This window comes from Porites lutea, chromosome 11 (assembly GCF_958299795.1).
Source record: "Porites lutea chromosome 11, jaPorLute2.1, whole genome shotgun sequence".
Taxonomy (NCBI): Eukaryota; Metazoa; Cnidaria; class Anthozoa; order Scleractinia; family Poritidae; genus Porites; species Porites lutea.
In genome coordinates, this window is record NC_133211.1 from 7,197,459 (window position 1) to 7,212,522 (window position 15,064).

Sequence of the window (15,064 nt, forward strand, 5' to 3'; positions counted from 1 at the left end):
ATGAAAATATAATTCTGCTATGTACAGTCATGTTTTGTTAATTCTCTCCATCAAATAGTTAAATGTCGCTTTAGGAAATGTGCTAAAATCTCAGCAGTTTCTAACTAGTTTGTTGAAGAGCTTAGCAGCTTCATATTGGAATGTACCGGATTCAATTGGTGTAACTAAGGATATTCCTGAACTAGATCGTAGAGTCCTCATATGTTTAATGATGTATACTTTGAGATAGCTTGGCCATGCAGGGCTATGTACTAACCATTTGAGCTTGGTGATGTCATCGGTGATTGCATAATGTCCCAAAACGAAACTTGCTGAAGCTTTCCGTATTCTTTGAAGACGGTTATCCAGATAATTCGGTAGATTATGATAGACGATACCACTGAAGTAAAGTTTAGAAGGTACTAGAGCTTGAACAAGTGTTTTCCTGATTTTGAAAGGTAAAATCTTTTTTAGTTTTTTCAAAACTGCCACAGTAGCATAACAAGACGACGATACTTGCTTGATGTTTTCGTCCCAGCAGAGATGTTGGTCTACGTGCGTTCCTAGTAATTTCGTTAATGGAGCTCGTGTAGTTCATTCTGATTGGTCCATAAACAAATACGTACGATACAGTTCCGTTTTTGATTGGTAGAAGATAACCATTCAATTCCGAAAGTAACGGTCAAAAAATGGCGCTAACTTTCGAATGTAAGGACAGAATGCTTCGTGAATTACGCCACGTTTGAATACTGATCTAGTAATATTCTGCATTGTGGCCTGAGGCTGTAGGGACCACTGGCTCCCTGTTGGGAAAAGGGAAGAATAACGAAGCAAGCGGATAATAGGCAAAACTTTGCTGGCCGGTTTTTTTGCGCTGGCACCCTGCGTACAGGTCTCATAATTATTTGTGCTCAAAGGAGAAGTGCGCCAGAGCGTGCGTACATTTAAGGAGGAGGAACGAGCGTCCTTGTTTCTGTGACATTAATGAAAGGAATTACAAGGCTCAAAGAACTGAGAAAAAGCCTGGGGTAACCTGTGCCAACTACTGACAATGCGTTCTATACATGAAGGGCCCAACCATGTGACAGCGACCTGAAAGAAATATTTCTTTCTTTTTTATATGTTTTTTTTGTTTGTTTGTTTTCTTGCCACCCGCATTTCTCGTTTTTTTCCTTCTTACTTATGTTTTATTATTGTTAGTATGCGCATTTTTTTGTATCCGCATTTTGTTATCCGCATTTTTCCATACGCATCCGCATCCGCCATCCACAGGTATCCGGTACGTGTTTTACAGACACCCCACCTTCCACCGTATTTCATTTTCTTTTGTCTTTCGGTATGGGAGTGTATGATAACAAGATTTAAAAAACAAAAGAAGATGGGAATTTGACGTAAGGGTAATAATTTATTTAAGACATTTGTAAGTGCAATCAGGCGAAATATAACATCCAATCAGCAGCTGAAGTGTCAATTAACGTGTGCGATATTCTGCTATCTAAACAATTCGGAATTTTGTAAACATGCCGAGGCCAATGAGCTCTAGACTCACTTAGAAAAGATCTCTGAACAAAAGTGAGGAGAATATCCGATTTTGTCATTCGTTTTTGTTATCATTATTTGTAACTGTGCAATAAGGTTGCAGTATTGAGTAAGCGTTTTAATTCAATCTGTATCAAAGTCTCCTCACATTCTAATTTTGTTCTTTCCCATCTTGTTTAACAAAGCCTTCAGAGGTGGTTTTCACGTTACGTCATCGCCGCCATGCTGGTGGACGGTAAACAAAAGATTGCTCATTAGCTCCCTTTGTTTGTCCACCAGCATTTGTTCATTTCACCATTGTTATTTGTGTCTCCCGAGATTGCATGAAAACCACCTATTGTTTTAAAACTGGGACAACCTTCAAAGTCATCGTGAACATGATTTTAGCCGAGAACAAAGAATAGAATAAAAAACATTCCGAAACAGTTTTTGTTAGTTGGAGCGATGTTATGGAGTTATAAGGACTCGATATATACTTCCTTCTGTCAAACTTAATACTCTTCAAAAGGTTAATTTAAATCACTTCCTAGAATTGGAAAGTTTTTATACAACAAATGTTATATTATGTGATACCATTGACTATTTTCCAATTGCCCATAATACACTCTGTTCGCCCCCCAAATTTTGCATAACTTATTGTCTTAAAATGCTCTTGGGAAAATGCAATACTCCCAGGAGCATTTAAAAACAATGGTTTATGCAGAATTTGGGGGGCAAACAGAGTGTATTATGGGCAATTGGAAAATAGAGAATGCGTAACAGTGCTTAAAGGAAGATGACTGTTGAACTGGATTTTCGCACTGCTGGCTACTTATGGAGTTTTTGGTTGAAGGAGGAACATAGAAGTGATTGTCAACTAACAGGAGAGACTCTGCTAACAATTCTGGGATTGTTAACAGGACCTAGGATCGAAAACTTGGTGACTTGTGAAGCGCTCAGCCTATTAAGCTCAAGCCTAAATAGACTTCGAAGCAGTGAAATCATAAACAAGTGTGCTCCTCTTCTGTTTGGAGAGAAAAGAACTGACAATAAATGGTTCTCTCTTCCTCCTGCGGGCGAAAGAAAACAGGCTGTCAATGTAATTTATGTCAATGGAAAGGGCAGGCGTGACAGGATTTACGCTACTCAGTATGGCGTTGACAATTTCCCCTATTCACTGCGAAATGCTAACTGTGAAATTTTCTTCCATGCGACAAACCAAAACAGCGCTGAAAAAATAACAAATGAAGGTATCGACGTGGAAATAGGAGAGGAAAAGAAGGACTTCAGTGATGGCGGTGGGTTTTATCTCGCTAGAGACTTAAATGACGTTTTAGGCGTGCGGTGGGCGCGAGTTAGACGTCCTTGTTGTGCTGTTCTGGTATTTAAAGTGGAAAAGACCAAATTGAGAGATGAAAGAAATGGTCTGTTTCTGAGTGGCGAGAGCGTGCCGAAATGGGAGGAGGTGGTCCGGAATTTTCGTCTTGGATCGCATGATCGTTCATTAAGAAAACAATTGAAGCCTTACGATTTCCTTGAAGGCGCTATTTCTGGCGAGGGCCAAAGCTACAACAATCCCGTTCCTAACCCTGGCTCGTACCAGCTTTGTGTGAGAACCGATGTTTGTGCTCATCTTTTTAATCGGAGTCTCCACTCGGCAATGTTCTTCGAACCTGAGCAGTAATAAATGCCTTTGCGTTTGTCAGATAAACCCATTCCCGAGCTTATCCTTTTGGATAATTCATGGGTTTTGTTAGTTCTGACAACAATCAAAGAAAAAACATTTTCTGCTTTTCCTTGACTTAAAACTGTGCATTTGTATCTGAAACACGATGTAATCTTTCTTTCGCAGACCCGACAACAGTCGAGCTAATGTTTTTGTTTAAGTTATTTACGGAGAAAGCTAGATCGGACTGAGAAAATTTACTTAGTCGCTGATTTATAACACGTTCCATTCGCTAAGAGATTTTATATGGAACACAAACCAGTCGCTTAGGTCAAACACTCCAACAAAGTCAGTAGTTTGTTCACATTATATTTCTAACCCAGGCGTCCAGCGTGAGACAAGTTCGAGAACATTCCCGGGTGAAAAGTTCATTCTTCCAGTCAGTAGACCAATAGACCACACTTTCTATGGGTTTATCGGCGTGATCTTGAATAGTGCATTTCCGAGTTTCCCCAAGCCTTTATTTGAATGCAAGGCTAAGGGAGAATTCATAATTTATGTAGAGGGGGCTATGGTGTTTTTTTGGGAGGGCCATGAGTTTTTCTGGTTAGGTTTAAGGGGGCCGGGGCTATCGAGTATTTCTGCCAAAATGACTAAAAAGGAGGCATTAGGGAGTTTAAGCGTCTCGTATACGGCAAACGGCAAACGCCAGATTCAAGTTGAGAATTTTAAAAAAATAGAAAATGAGCAGACAAAAACAGTTCAAAACAATCCTTATGGATAAGAAATTGTGTCAAACTACTAATTTAGGTGTAGAAATAATGAGAGGCGGAGAGAGGTCATGTATTTTGCCTATAGATGAGCGAGGGCACGAAAAAACACACCAAATAATAGGGTGATACCTACTAAAATTTGAACCTGAAAAATGCTAAAATCACCACAGCCCCATCTAAATAAATTATGAACCCTTCCTGGGTGCGAAGTCATTGATGAGAAAATGATATTTTATTCTCATTCAAAGGAAACTCATTATCACAAGAACGTTTTACACTTAGCCTCGCTTTGAAAGTAGGCCACTTTTGATCCCAGGTCTCATCGTTCTTACACTGTAATAAGTCAAGAAAAGAGCAACCCTCTTTGTTTCTCTTGTCGTTTGTTTTGCATTTTATTTACTTGTTTGTTAGTTTCTTTTGTTTTGTTTACTTTTCAACACCGTCCAATTTTGAGATGAGCCTGAGCCAATAATATTATTAAAACGCAAACGGGGAACGGGAAGATGAAAAAATGGAAACGAAACGGTAATGGTCAAGGAAAAAACTGACAGAGTTACTGAAATTTTGTTCCCATTTTTCATTTTCCTTTTCCCTATTCACCGTTTTGTAACATCCCTGAGCAAGAGCTTGCCCTGAGACAGAGCCGCAAATGAATGTTTTTCATTGGGGGGTGGTGTATACGTGATCAGAAATTAGGTTAAGTTAAACGACAAACAACACAGCATATACTAATGTTCAGGAAACATTTAATGCACTGGTTGTGACAATTTCTCTATATTGCTCATGTTTAAACGGCTAGAATACACTGTTTTCAACTAAACTTCACCCTGAGCTATCTCCTTCATCTTAGAATGTTCTTTAGTTTTTCCCATTCTCTGCATCAATATTCTCGTAAAAAAGTTTATTGTCCATTTCCGAGTTCCAAAAACTATCATTCTGCAAAACGAGGCTAAGTACAACAACTTTCTTGTGAAAATGAGTTTTGTTTAAGTTGCATGAGAATAAAAAAAATCATTTTTCATATCAACAGCGTCGCACTTAGCCTCACTTTGAAACAGAGGCTTGCGGCAGCTCGGAAATGGCATATAATATGAATATGCGCCATTGACCAAGCTTGAACTGTAGGTCTATTCGCGAACAGGCCGACACTTAAACTGTAATAGAATGGAATCGTATCAGCTTAATACCTCATTGTTCTCCCTTCTTTGGTTGCAGTAAGGACACCATGACGTGATGGATTAGTGGCTCAAATCGAGTGTCTCATCAACAGAGATTTAGACTACGTTCACTCAAAACCGGATAGCCTTTTATGCCGACAAGAAATCTATCCGGTAAAGTATGAACACCACTTATCCGAAAGGCGATCCTTCACTCTCAAGATCGACGCGGTGCAGCTTCGCTCCGTTACAGAAATCGCGCCGAAATTACCGTTCTCGTGTGTGAACAGAAGCCCTATCCGGTATAATTTTCGTTCTGGTGCAAAAGCTATCCCGCACAGTGTCAACGTAGCCTTACATGACTGGTTTATCTGGTTTTCACGACTCATCTTGTCCAACGCATCGCGTACGGAAATTGCATGGTCACCATAAAACGCACAAACGATCCCAAAACTAATGGGACTTATTACGAGAATTGCTACCCCTTGTAGGTGGGAAAATAGTCCATCTCACGGTTATCCTAGCAGTTTGTCGCAAGTACCCGTGCAAGCTCGTCCAAAGGGTTCTTTACTATCCGTCAGGGACAATGCGAAGCAAAGTTTCTTGATCGAGAAAACAAAATGGTCACACGATATGGGCAAAAACAAGCGGCTTTCAGATATCAAATTCATCTTGTTTTATCCGGAGACGACCATGACATCTTCAATAAGTTATTCTTGCTTGTCTTTTTTCTCGTCTTTTCTGTCTTCATCGTCTTTTCCTCTGTACCAAATTATTGCTTGTCTAAGAGACAACAAAACTGGAAGGCTGATGGGGAGAAAGAGAGGAATGTAGATGGCGTACCTGCGAGGAAAAAGAAATAAACCATATTACCGTTAGAGTCAGGGATTGTACTTAACCCGTGAAATAGGTGGTAGTTACGCACTGTTATACACTAATTCCACAGTCTACTTTTGTTTACTTGGAGCTTTGCTCTAGTTGTTAGTACCTGCTTCATGGGTCAAGTAAAATCACTCTAATCATTGGTAACAATAATAAAACAAGACTTAAAAATAGAACTGCTTACTTTTGATCGTCAGGGAAATACAAAAGCTCAAGTATTGATGGGTCAAAAAATGCTTCCTCTGAAAGAAAGAAGGACACTGAGTTGATTACAAGTGAGAATGTAACGTCATTGTATCGCTTATCATTTAACTAGAATCTTATCATATGGGAATGGATGTAGCCTGCGTAGCAAGCGTTTCCGTGCGGTTTAGGAGCAAAGAACGACGAACGAGAGCCAAAAACCGCGCGAAAAATGGCTCTCGGTTCATTTATCGCGCGGCCAAAACCGAAAATCCCGTTCCTCGGTCTTTCTTTGATCCGAAACCAAAAGGAAGAGCTTGCTACGCAAGCTAGAATGGATGGAACTTACCATATCTTAAAAGAAAGTGAAGAACAACGTTGTCACTAACAGATTATATATGGATAACACCCGAGATGGCATTCCTGTAACCAGTAATATCTACTTCTGGTAGTTTGTAAAAGAACACACATAAATGGAGCGAGGGCAGAAGTTTGGGCGTTCGGCGCTACTTCGTACAAAAAAAAGGAAAAAAAAGATTTCTACTGACCCGAAGATTTGATGGCTGTCTTGGCAGTTAGAACGGCTACGGTCAGATTTCCATGCTCAAGGGCTGTTACAGACTACAAAAAAAAGCGTTTGTAAAGAAAACGTTCAGTTATATTTGAATTTAGAAAAATGAAGATAAAGATAAAAGAGGTTAAAGCCCCCCCCCCCCAACCCCCCCGCCGGATATACGCTCCCTGTATATAAGCCCACCCAAAACCCCTTATGAAGTTATATAAGCCCAGGGCTTAACAAGGGATTTTACGATGTGGGGGTGTCTCCCCGGGTGTTTCTTGGTGTAGCGGAAACTGTTGAAAGTTAAGGTGATGTTACACTAGACGATTCGCAACGACCATTTTTAGCGCAACACAGCGTTGCAATATTGTTGCGACATTGTTTCGAATGCTTACAACATTGTTCCAACATTGCAACGATGTGTGCATGGTGTGATGTGGGTATTGTTCAATGTCTTTTCAGTCATTTGCTGATTGCATCCGTCCTCAACAACCAAAAACCTACCACAAAAGGTGAAGATAAATGTTCACACTCATTAGGACTGAGTATAAAACCCCAATCTCCCTCGCAAGCAGGCGAGGGTTTCTTTTCTTGGCAGGGAGCAAGAGATTTGGAGGATGCAATGAATCAAGTGGCGGAAAAAGTAAATAAGAACAAAAAAGAAGACCACAAAGTTACATTTTCGTAGCCAGTTAAAGAAAACCTTTTGCAAAGAGTTTTGAAAAATTTGACTTGCGCGCTTGGATTTTCCCCATGAGAGGAGCCTCTATTTAGGGGATATACTAAAGACCAGAAAAAGTGTTCCCCTCATAGGGGTGTCCATTCAATAGAGGTGGCTGATACAAAGATTACACAGACGAGCCTTCGTTCAGGGGACTAACTCAGGATCAGCACATGTCTCCCCTAAATCGAGGAATCCCTTCAACAGTACTCACTAATACAAATAGAATTAATTTCCCTTTATTCGTGAACAAAATTTTGGTCCCTTCAATTAAAGTGTCCCCTGAATAGGGGTATCCCAAAGGAGAAGTTTCACCAAATTTTCCGATACGAGGGTACATAAAACCTTTGCGTTATAAAATTCTACAGTAAAATCATTATACGTTTCTGGGAAATTGCCAACTTACCTGGAAGCCAACATTAACACTTACTTCTCGCTTAGGGCAAAATGTTGACTCAGGGGAGGGGTAGGTGGGCAAATTCCCAGAAACGTATAATGATCCAAAACATTCAGGTGAATATGATAGGATATAAGTCACACCTGATGGACTGCATGAAGCGCCTGTTGAACTTGCTGTTGAATGTGATCATTAATCACCATGTTACTGATTTTTCCCAACAGCTGGGCGAGGGATGTTAGCGTGATGGTGGAGGTGGCAAGATATTCCATTGTTTTCTGTCTCATCACCGACTCCTGTTCCTGTGAGTACAGTAAAGCCTTAACCATAACTAGAGGCTAAGTTTAGACTAAGAGAAGTAATTTTTTTCTCAGTCCATCTGCGTGAGACACAAAAATGACCATGCGCGAGACGGAAGGCGCAAGACAGGAGAAGCTGCGACCCTCGTTTCCCCGGTCTCGTGGCTTCGACACTGGCGCGCGCGAGCAATTCCCTTGCTAAATCCGACAAAGAAGAGACTGCTTACAGTCTACGCTTAATTGTCCACATACAAATTCTCCAAACTGATATCCATACATTTCCTTACAAAATTAACTGAGAGAATTTAACAAAAGATCAAAGAATTTTCCCTTTGCTGATCATTTTATTAATTCTCATAACCTTATTTTTTGACAAAGAATGGAGATTGTTAGGAGAAAATTTATGGTGGTCACTCTTGGGACTTGAAGGGTTAACAAAGAAACAACTACATTTATGGTCATTACCCACTGTGTTATTCCAACATCTTTTGGGAATCTTGCTTCAACGCCATCTACAAGTTTCTTTAAAAAAGGAAATAATGATTACAATAAAATTTATTGTATTCATTTAGAGCAAAACGAAATAAAAAAATTGGAAAAAGAGACAACATAAATCGTTTTTGGAAATGAATAACCTATTACGGGAATGAATCAAAATGACATAGGTTGGATTATCTTAAGCTAGAAAACAGAAGAGAACATTCAGTCGCATTTTTAATCTGTTTCAAAGACCCGTCTATTTAGACTGATAGGAGACCTAAAACTCTAATATAAAAAGACTATAATCAAACTTATTGCTTTTTAAGAAGCCTCCTCTTGTAGGTGATTTTCCTCATCAAACAAAGGAATAAGATAACAGAGGAATAAGGAACAAGGGAATTAAGGTTTAGGGAACAAAGGAACAAGACAAGACAATCATCATGGAGGACAATGCATGAGCAGACAGAAATGGCCATGTGGGAGACTAGTTTTTGGGGTGTAAGCTGTAAAAAAGCATAAAAGTCTGTGAGAATGGAAAAAGTTGAATCCTCACCACAGGCTTAACTCCCAGTAACAGCTTCAGTTGAGCCAGGAATGTGTTCATAACGGGTTTCATATCAACCTCTATCCACTGTGGTCTGGTACTGTTCGTTGGTGCAGTCTGTTGAAGATTGCAAATCATGATTCCACCCCATTGTGGACTCAAGAATGCATTGCTACTGCTTTGCTGGCCTTGAGAGATATAAAAAGAAAAGAGATCGGAGGTTAAAATGGGGTGAAAGAAAAACTGGCTCAGAAAGACTAAGAAGAGTCAGGGAATCGAAAGGCATGGCATTGACAAGGGTTCCATGTACGTTCATCTTCTAGGAACCGTCAGGCAGGAAGCTGACAGTGGACGTAGGTGGGATTCTGTAACTATAGGACTGGTACAGCTGCTGAGCTGAACAGAGAACTGCTTCAGTTGGATTTTGAAACCACTAGGGGATGTTCTCTGATGTCAACAGCAGGGCTGTGTATAAGACTAAAAATAAGACACTTTTGTAATAATTCAAACAAAAATGTCTTTGTGCAAGAAAGGCATGTCTTTATACTTTCCCTATATGAATGGCCCTAGAGTAAGAAAAGCTGGATAAACTGATCTTAAGTTTTATGTTTTGTTTTTAACTATTTAACAGCTATGTATATTAATCTCTCACCATCCTTGGTTCTCATATAAAGAGGTGTATGTCTCTGAGAAGGCACGTAAACAACAAAATTCAAGCTTGGATACAATGAAATATGTGAGCCTGTAAATGAACAAAATAATATTTTCAATGAAAACTCCTGGTAAATTGACTACAGTCTCTCCTATTTCATGTTCCTTGTGTAGAGGGACCATTCCATAGGCTGCAAGAAGACTCTTCTTTTTTTTCACCATTCAAATGCGTTAACTAGCATATGCATATTATAATGGACAGTTGGTTACCTGGTTAATAATTGAGGATTGGTTGATTGACTGATTGACTGACTGATTGATTAACATTGTATTTAAATATCATTAATTATTGCTGATGATTGGTTGACTGATTGAATGATTGATAGCCTGATTGATAGACTGATTGATCAATAAATATTGGTTGATTAAATTATTGATCAAATAATTGTTGAATCACCTTGATTCATCAGAATGGTTATGTTGACTATTATAAACTCTTCAGTCAAACCATTAACAGATCCAAAAAGGTCAAATTTTGCTCTTTATGTGTATAAGAGATACTATGTTAATATTCTTTCATATTTCCTCAAAAACTATGATGATAGAGTGTGAATTCTTGTTTCAGCGCTTCAACTATAACTAATATTCAAGACGTAAAGTTTACCTAGCTTTGCCTCAATTGGATTTATCATGTGAGGTAAGTCATCATAGGGAAGATAAAAAGATTCTCCATCTTTTCTTGGATTGATTTGAATGCTACTATAATGAAGAACCTGTTGTAAGATCAAAGTATTGTTAACTCAATCAGTGCAATGAGCAAGATCATTATCAAATTCTAAGCAGTTCTGAAACTTAAATACAAGATTGTAAATTTAAGTGAACTGAAGGCCCACACCAGTCCCTATTTGCATTTGATGCATGATAAACATTTTTCTATAGGGCATCCTTTCTAGAATAAATTAAATTCCCTACAAAGATATCGTATTACAATACAAACATTTAGGCCACCTTACCTGGGAATCAACACTGATATCCAAGTGAGGAAACTTCAGCAAGAAGGGATCTAAATACTCTACAAAAGAAGCAAAAACCATAAATGATCAATTGAGCACCGCAGTGCTTATTTCATTTTCCCTATTAAGGGAGTGACACTCATAATCGAAAGCAAGTGCTTATTTCAACTAGGGGTAAAACACTGAGGGGAATATAGAGAGAACTCAGAGTTGTGCACGAAAAAAGGACAAATATCTACACCTTCAACCGTTATGTGAACCCCATTTCAAGAGTTTCCCTGCACTAAAACCTTAGAACTAACGAGTTGGGCATGGTCTTATTTGTCAAGCAATATAGTTTTGATATCTCTTTATATCAAGTGCTGTAACAAAGGTGTGGCATTTATTTGTAAATGTTACAAATCAAATTTCATTTCAGGTTAATTTTGATTTAACCTAGGTTGATTCTCAATTTCCTTTGTCTCCTAGCCCTTGCAGACAAAGGAAATTGAGAGTCAACCAAGGTTGAAAAATTTTAGCCTGAAATCAAATTTGATCTGTATCATAAACATCCAAGTCAGTGCCACTGGGCTTATTCGAGAGCGGCCCTTATTACATTATTTTGGTGAAGGTGGGGCGCTTATTCCAGTAGCAACACTTAATCGATCATTTACAGTAGGTCATCAGCAACTTGAAAGATGGGAGTATCTAACCACCCTATAACAAACTTTGCCTTAAAATGCTTACTGACATTTTGAATGTACATGCATTGAGCAATTCATTCAGGGAAAATTGGTTATTCAGAGAATGGGACTCATTCAGGTGGTGGGGGAAATCAGAGAGTTTGGGTTTAGAATAGGGTATCATTTTCCAGGAAACTGATTGATTGGTTGAAGGTATTAGTCTAGACTAGGAAAAACTGGTATAGCTGTTGTGGTTCAAATATATTTATCTTTGGTTTAATCAGGGCTGTAACTAAGATTTCAAGGAACCAGCTAAATACAAGAAGTAGGCAGGGAATTTAACAGGGTGGCAAAATTCAGCTGAACTAAGTTAGGTTATGTGTAGGCTAAGGGTTTAGGGGTCCCAGCGGCACATCCTCACCCAAAAATTCCTACCAGCTGACCTCACTTTGCCACACCAAAAACTTTGGCTACCTTGACACAACTCTTATAAACTCACATTGTTTTGCACTAACAGAAACTGACAGTCACTTACTTTGAACAGCAGTCTCTATATCCCACTCTGCCAGAACTAAATCTGGATCAGAATTCAACAGTGTAAAAGAAACCTGAAAACCTTGAAAAAATAGTAATTCCTAATTAATTACTTAATATGTTTACTAGATTAAATTTTGCCAGTGAGATTAAGTGAAAATGCAAACATGTGTAATTTGTTAGTAAAAATTCCCCCAACTTGTTTTTTGAATGAGACTCAAGTCTATACATGTGTTAAACTATGCTATACACAAGGAATTGCTGGGGTAACAAACTAACCAGTTGTTGACTTCTGAGCTCTCATACTTTCCACAGTGTCCTAGGGAGAAAAAAAAGTGTCAGTAGCTTAGACCATGTACTTAATCCAATCATTTTTAATACTAAATTATAACTTAGTGTTTAGTGTTTCTCACTGTTCACCTTGGTGTATTCCCTTTTTGAAACTAAACTAAATGCCCCATTGACTTCTTCTTCATTAACAAAAACATTCTTGATAATGTTTGCAATCACTGCAGCAAGCTTCTTGGAATCTAGGGAACATCAACAAAAAACACTTGAACACCACTGCAGCTTAACTTTTAACTTGCAAGCAGGCTATCTTGTTTGCAAGAGAAAGGCGTGCAAGTGCATGAAATCTGGCATAAAACCCAAGCTCAGATTATTCCTACCTTTGTTGTTGTACAAGATACAGTGGAGATATTTTCCAACATATGCATCAATGCCATCTGGCTCAGGAGTTCCATGGGGAAGCACAAAGAAAGAGTAATTTTTACTTTCCTTGTTTACAAAGCTGATTTGAAAATAATCATCCAGATCTGTTGATTAAAAATTAGTTTTAGTTTCAATTAAGTTGTTCACTCGTCCATAATGAGGAAAGATATTGCAATTAGGACAGGTTTTTTTACAGGTTTACCTTCCAAAGGGCTGGATGTCAGTTTTGTAATCACAGCAGCGTCCTTTATGTTCTTCACTTCTACTGTTAGTCTGTAGTCTGGTGTTATGGCAGATATATCTGACCAATAATATTGTAAAAAAGAAAAGAAATTGGACACGTAACAACAACCAAAAAAAAATACTGTTTTTGAATAATAAACACAATGATGTGGAGCCATGGAAATCTTGTGACTGTTGGCCTGGAAGGTGGGGTGAGCCTCTGTATAGCTATGAAAAATGTGTAATGAATTGATGTCCACAGGGGTCCACAGGTGGTACCCATACAGCTGAGGCTCTGGGGTCAAACATTGCTATTCTATTGCACTGTACCCTTTAAAAAGAAATTTTGCTCAAAAAAGTGGGGGACATTCTTTGATTTAAATTTACCTCTTTTTCTGTCTCTCACAGCGTTCCAGTTAATTCTTTTGAGCAGGGGGTGATGTAGACCATCTGAGGGGTCACCAAGACCATGTGCTAATTTTTTTGGCTATATTTAACTTAACACTTATATGTCATCTGTCGGGTCAGGAAGCCATCTTTGTCAGGTCATTGACCCAAGACCCATCTCTTATCTGGAACACTCCTCTCACCCATACCATGGAACTAAATCATGAGCCCCCCACACTATCCCACAAGGGGTGCCAAAGAATACTGAGAACTAATCAAACTGAATAATATTTCCATCGTTTAAATCAGAAAGGAAAGAGCACAAGCAAGCTGTACAATAAGACCAACTAAACTGACCCTTATTATTCCACACATCCCGCCAAATCTTGGACAATCTTACCAGTTTCTTTTTTGAGCTCCAGCTCAATCTCTTGTTTCAAAATAGAAGGATCTTGAGATCCAAGAAGTACTACATTAAGGTTAACTGTATACTTAACCTAAAAGAAATCCAATTTTAGTAATTGTTAAATGCAATAAATTTTATAGCAATTTGATGGTAGTAAAATTGATTGATGTCAAGCTATAAATAATTTAACATTAAAAGTAATCATACCTTAAACTGGTTTAACTGTTCTATTTCATCATAAGGAAGGGGAGCCCTGTAAACTTTGGTTGTATTCCACCATAAGGGAAGGCCAATAAAGATAAAAATAAGTCCCACACTTAGTGACACCAATGCCTTTGTCTTCTTTTCTGTAAGAGCTGCAAAACCACATGAATCACTTAGTATCACATTATATTGAGCACAAGAAAAATGGGCCCCCGTGCCCCTCCCCTGGATCTGCCACTGAAGGTTTTATGCCCCACCCGTGCACCTCCCACCCAACTAATTCACAGCGTAATCCCCACCCAGCTAACTCCCTAGGCACTCATGATCCCCAGAGGGTACTGCCCATTATGGCCTATACTGGGAGGCTCCGCCAGAAAGGGGTACCTTTTTCAGGCTTCAGGCATATGAAAGGGTATTGGGTTTCACTATTTGCAGAAAATGAAAAGGAGGGGAAATCTGTCATTGCTGTCTGTGAAAGGACCTAAAAGGGCTAACTGGCACACGAAAAAAAGAACATTTTAGTTTAGTGATTTATTCATGTTTAAAAGATGGTGCGTTAACAGCAGTTATTAAAAAGATATGCAGTGTCTTAATAAGTAAGTGAAAGAGGTTCCGTTTGGTACATAAAAGGTAAGGGGTTGGACCTCTGGCAGAACCTACCTCTATACAATTTTGTTGAGTACCCCCCTCCCCACTCCCCAGCTCATGGTACTACTTATTGCAAGATGACTATGGTTGACTCAATATCAGCTACAGGTGTCCCAAGTTCAACAATAGTATTATTGGGGTGTGATTAAAATATAAAATCTTCCATTGCAAAACTCAACAGTCTGTAAGTGATGTTCTGCTTTCTCGGTTGTCATGATTCCATTACAACAGTGTCTGAATACTATCATTCCTTCTTTAGCAATTATATTGTAAGCTAATCGTCTAATTTAAACTTTCCTTATTTCACTCCTAAGTGGTTAGAAATAAAGAAAAAGGTATAGAAAAAAAACAAGTATACAGATAAATACTCAATACTTCTATACTTCTATACCTTTCTCGCCCTGGATATCTGTGCTGTCACAGTCGGCCATGTTAATTCCCGGTCAGGAACCTGGAACTAATCTAAGA

General features: G+C 38.8%; 2 protein-coding genes across 2 annotated transcripts; one reads left to right on the top strand and one right to left on the bottom strand.

The window, feature by feature from the left end:
- Positions 1 to 2,293: 2,293 nt before the first annotated feature.
- Positions 2,294 to 3,516, top strand: LOC140952270 (uncharacterized). Its single transcript, XM_073401703.1, has one exon. It carries the CDS (start codon positions 2,294 to 2,296, stop codon positions 3,179 to 3,181), a length of 888 nt encoding a protein of 295 aa, XP_073257804.1. The 3' UTR covers positions 3,182 to 3,516.
- A 1,146-nt stretch (positions 3,517 to 4,662) lies between these two features.
- On the bottom strand, positions 4,663 to 15,051 carry LOC140951645 (GPI transamidase component PIG-S-like). The gene is made up of 17 exons (XM_073400943.1): positions 14,988 to 15,051; positions 13,952 to 14,100; positions 13,739 to 13,835; positions 12,932 to 13,030; positions 12,687 to 12,833; positions 12,439 to 12,548; positions 12,298 to 12,337; positions 12,020 to 12,100; positions 10,823 to 10,881; positions 10,474 to 10,582; positions 9,811 to 9,900; positions 9,168 to 9,346; positions 8,600 to 8,656; positions 7,979 to 8,137; positions 6,707 to 6,779; positions 6,160 to 6,217; positions 4,663 to 5,936 (listed from the first exon to the last, which is right to left on the bottom strand). The coding sequence occupies exons 1-17, from the start codon at positions 15,025 to 15,027 to the stop codon at positions 5,804 to 5,806; spliced, it is 1,680 nt and encodes a 559-aa protein (XP_073257044.1). The 5' UTR covers positions 15,028 to 15,051; the 3' UTR covers positions 4,663 to 5,803.
- Positions 15,052 to 15,064: the final 13 nt, after the last annotated feature.

Bases quoted from the DNA above. Each gene is read 5' to 3' on its own strand.
- LOC140952270 (XM_073401703.1), top strand. From the start codon at position 2,294: ATGACTGTTGAACTGGATTTTCGCACTGCTGGCTACTTATGGAGTTTT.
- LOC140951645 (XM_073400943.1), bottom strand. From the start codon at position 15,027: ATGGCCGACTGTGACAGCACAGATATCCAGGGCGAGAAAG. The intron at 12,101-12,297 runs GTTAGTTTGTTA...TATTTTTTCAAG, and splicing joins AGCTCAGAAGTCAACAACTG to GTTTTCAGGTTTCTTTTACA. The intron at 9,347-9,810 runs GTGAGAGATTAA...ATATCTCTCAAG, and splicing joins TTATATGAGAACCAAGGATG to GCCAGCAAAGCAGTAGCAAT.